This window comes from Lolium perenne, chromosome 1, assembly GCF_019359855.2.
Source record: "Lolium perenne isolate Kyuss_39 chromosome 1, Kyuss_2.0, whole genome shotgun sequence".
In the NCBI taxonomy this organism is placed as follows: Eukaryota; Viridiplantae; Streptophyta; class Magnoliopsida; order Poales; family Poaceae; genus Lolium; species Lolium perenne.
Genome location: NC_067244.2, coordinates 262,844,878 through 262,849,011, shown reverse-complemented (window position 1 = coordinate 262,849,011; position 4,134 = coordinate 262,844,878). Strand labels below are relative to the sequence as shown.

At 44.0% G+C, this 4,134-nt stretch overlaps 1 protein-coding gene across 1 annotated transcript; it reads left to right on the top strand.

Annotated features, from left to right (window-relative positions):
* The first annotated feature begins 2,673 nt into the window (after positions 1-2,673).
* Positions 2,674-3,876, top strand: LOC127327770 (uncharacterized). The gene has a single exon (XM_051354562.2). It carries the CDS (start codon positions 2,677-2,679, stop codon positions 3,496-3,498), a length of 822 nt encoding a protein of 273 aa, XP_051210522.2. The 5' UTR covers positions 2,674-2,676; the 3' UTR covers positions 3,499-3,876.
* The last annotated feature ends 258 nt before the right edge of the window (positions 3,877-4,134 follow it).

The window sequence follows — 4,134 nt, the reverse complement described above, 5'->3', positions numbered from 1 at the left end:
GGCACGAGAGGAAATCTAATCTCACTGAAGACGAGAGATTGTTCGTCCCGGCTCTTGCGGTTCCGTAGCATGAATCTAGCGGTTGGTACAATGTACTCTTACATGCACTGGGTAACATTCACAAACCAAATCCATGGTTAAAACTGATCTTGTTTTTGTTTTCTTTTGCGCGTTGTACCCTAAAAGGACTACTGTATGTTGCTTTCTTTCCCAAGGTGTCCTATTCCGTATTATTTTTCCACTAGAATATCTTAGTAATTTTTTCTGTAGAAAGGCGTCATGCGTGCGGCATGGCTATGCCATCGATGTTGGTCCATTGTGGGTACAGAACTAAACGACCACCCTTTGTAGCAGATTTTATCATCCGCGAACTATGCATCATGATGCATAAAACCAAAACATTATTGCATGGTTTATTAAATTTGATGAAAAACCTTGCCACATCAAGAGGATTAAACATGTCACACTAACGAATTAGAGCACCAATAAGCCTAAGAGCATTACATGACCCAAACTAGCTAACTAGGACATACTGTATAAACTAGTTGTCAAATCTATCCAATCTCTTGGCGCCCAACTCGAGTTACTACTTGTGTTTTGATCGTTGTAGAATAGTCCACAACCTAGTCAATTTCACTTAATTCCAACCATAATTGATAATAACAGTTTCATGATAGTATAAGAAATCAGATAAACGCTTTTTATCTTGAGCGGTAATTTGTGTAGCATAATTTATATTGGAAATGAACTTGTAAATTTAGCAAGGCTTAATATACAAACTGGACTGGAAAAAACCATGTGGCATGTAGATTTCACATAATGATATGGAATGAAAAAACTATTGTGGTGTGTTTGTGGAGGATAATTTTAGAAAGCATAGGGTCAGTTCCACATAATATTTTCCATTTAAAAAATGTATGGTATTGACATTCCCAACTCGAAAGGAGGAAAACTGGAAAAAGAATCTTATAGGCTTGCATCTGCCCTTAATTTTTTTTTTGGAGTCCCCGAGGTTTACAGAGCCGAAAAAAGTAACAAGTTTCGTTCCGAAGTAAGGATGGTCAAAAACATCCTCTGTGAGAAGATTGAACAACATATTAATAGGATATTTACTTCTCGATGGAGCTCCTCGATACCATATCCCCTCATGTTTTTGTACATTTCTAGTCTTCATTTATTGTGTGGTAACCTCTAGATTTTGGTTGCATTACTATGTGTCAAGTTTGTATTATTGTGTCTTTTGACATTAAATCTCACCGGACAAGACAATTCTAGTCACAATTAGATCACAACAAAACCTACATTTGACAAAATTTGTGTTGAGATAAAAATAAAAATAATTATGAAAGGTAAAAACAAATCCTCTGATCAATGTGCCAAACAAGGTTGGAGTATTTGCTAGCAACCATGGCTCGATCCGAAAGTTTTCTTTGCAAGGCCGGATAAGCAATTGATGGTGGATTTCATGAAAAACAACAACTAAATTTATATCCCTGATGCTTGAGGGGCGTTAAAAACATCAATTGTCGAACTTTATATTAATTTTTTGTCCTTGTTTATTTTTGGTGTAACCTTTTTTTAATTATAGATAACAAAACTAGCCTCATAAAGTGTTTCACAATATTATGATACAATGTTACAATTCTAATGTGTATCATTGCAAGCACGCTTCGTCAAACTTTAATATTGAATTAATATTTCATAACACAAATTGAGCCAACACTTCGTTTTAAATTTAATTTTGCACAGTTTCCATTAGGAACCATTTTTTCTATAACGGATACTTTGTTACTTAAAATTTTCATTCATTACAGTCGATTTATGCATAACTATGATGCAATAAAGGTAATACTAAAAAATTGTAATAATCCATTAAGAAACATATGCACTTCAATTCTCTTTAGATGTAGAAATAGCAAAGCAAAAGTAGGAAATTCCTTGCTTGATGTATATTAAAATATTCAACATACGACCATGTAGTTTTTAGATGTGCTCATGTATATTTAAATATATTTTAGATAACTTACTATATAATTATATATATATATATATATTAAATAACTTACTAGATAGAACTAGGGCGTATACACCTGTCAAAAGTATTCCGGGTGAGGTATCATCGGTGTACGTTTGTCCATCTCAGATCTACTCCCTCCATTCCTTGATATAAGATGTATAGTTTTTAGAAAAAAGCTCCAAATATAAGGTGTATTGCGTACAACCACTTATTTAGACATTTTTTACGGATTCGATTGCATTTTATTAGCTCATGCAAACTCCTCTATTTTTTTCAAAGCAATAATTTAGGGGTAATCTTACCCAAAACTCGCGTAACTTGTCCTTAGTGTGTGTTTCTTAATTTTCGTACAGAAACTATACACCCTATACCTAGGAATTGTAAGCCAGTAATAATTATGATAGTTCCCGTCAGCTCTGTTTCCCGTCACGGACAGGGAATCATGGACATCGACAGCATCGGCGGCTCTGTTTCCCGTCATCTCCCCACCGATGCCGTCAGTGATCTTTCAAACTTGTTTTTCCTGCTCGCGTCCTCTCTTTTCGGGCCACGCAAACCAGTTAAAAGCCCGCTCACTCGCCCATAGCCCCACACATCCGTGTCGCCATCGCAGCACACCGCACGATAGGACCCTAACGCTCGCCTGGCCTCGCGTCCAAATGAAGATCATCTGCCTCCTGGCGGCGCGGCGCGCCGCGTCGATCATCATCGAGTCGTCGGTTTCCGAGCGCCGGCACGACGAGGCGGGCTTCTTCGACCTCGACTTCTCCTCCAGCTCCAGCAGCCTCTCATTCTCCGACTCCGACGACGAGTGTACGGTGCTCGACTTCATCATGTCCCTGCAGCGGAGCAGCTCCACTTCGCCCCACTTACCCATCGTGCCGCAAAAGTTCTGCCCGTCGGAGCCTCCGGCTAGAGCCGACAACTTACCGTCTCAGCAGCACGGCGACCGTAAGCGCGGCATCGGCACCATGCGCACGCTCAGCTTCGATGCCCGGAAGGCAGTACCGCGTTACGATGGCGGGAGCCACAGCTTCGCCCGGAGTTCTAGCCGCCGCCGTAGTTTCGCCCGGAGCACCTATGCAAGCGCGCAATCGCTCCGGCTGTTCTTAAACGCGCCGCCCCATGCGACAGAAGACGGCGAGCACCACGCCGCGGAGCAGACCTGCAGGCGCGCGCCGTCCTGCAACGTCATCCGGAGGTGTCTGGCAAAATTCTCGCGCCGGCTCCGCACGGCCGCGAGTCCACGGGTCGCCGAGGCGAGAGGGCTCCGTCGCATGCGCAAATGCCGGTCGGCCTTGTCCGCGACGCCTAGGCCAAGCTCGCTGGCACGGCGTGACGACTCGGCCGTCGAGAAGCAGGACAGCATCGCCGACGCCATCGCGCACTGCAAGGAGTCGCTCCACCGAGCTTCCACGTCCGACTGCGAGTCACCCATGCTTCGGTCAAGGGGTGACCTGGGGAAAGGCGAAGCTGAGTAGCTCGCCGGAGCTTATCATGGCTAGTTGGCTACCATCCCCATCCTGGCGGCCTCTGGTCGCCGAAATGGAGGTCCGAACTGGAAGCTTCCCATAAAGGTAAAGGATAAAGAAGAGGGCGGATTTCAGCAAGGTGTCAAGGACATGCGGCGGTTAAGCTCCGGAGATCTTCCAATAGTGTTTGTGAATGTGTGTCGTGTGTGTTTCACCTTTCACGTCCTTGAGTTTTAGTTTGAGGACTTTTGGTTAGTTAGAAGGGTGGTGAAAAGGGCCCTCTTTTTAGGCTTTGTTTACCCCTAATCAGTCAATCACATTCCCTCATGTCACGTGGAAGAGCGTGGATTAATGTAGCTGCGTCTTTTGGTGTTCTTTTGCTCCTCATTTCTCCTTACCTTTGTGGCTTTCTCCTTTATGTGTGCTTGCTTTTATGTATGACTGTATGTACATGTGAATTACTACGACATACTAGTACACTCCTGGCATTTAACTGTCACAAATTACTTGGATATTTGAACTTGTGTTTGGCATTTGGCGAAAAAAGGACCCCCCCCCCCCCCCCGTCCCGTGTCGCTCCCCTAGGCGGCGCTTGGGGCGCGAAAACTGGTGCCGCCTCGCCCTTCCCCGTGCAAGCAGTCCTTG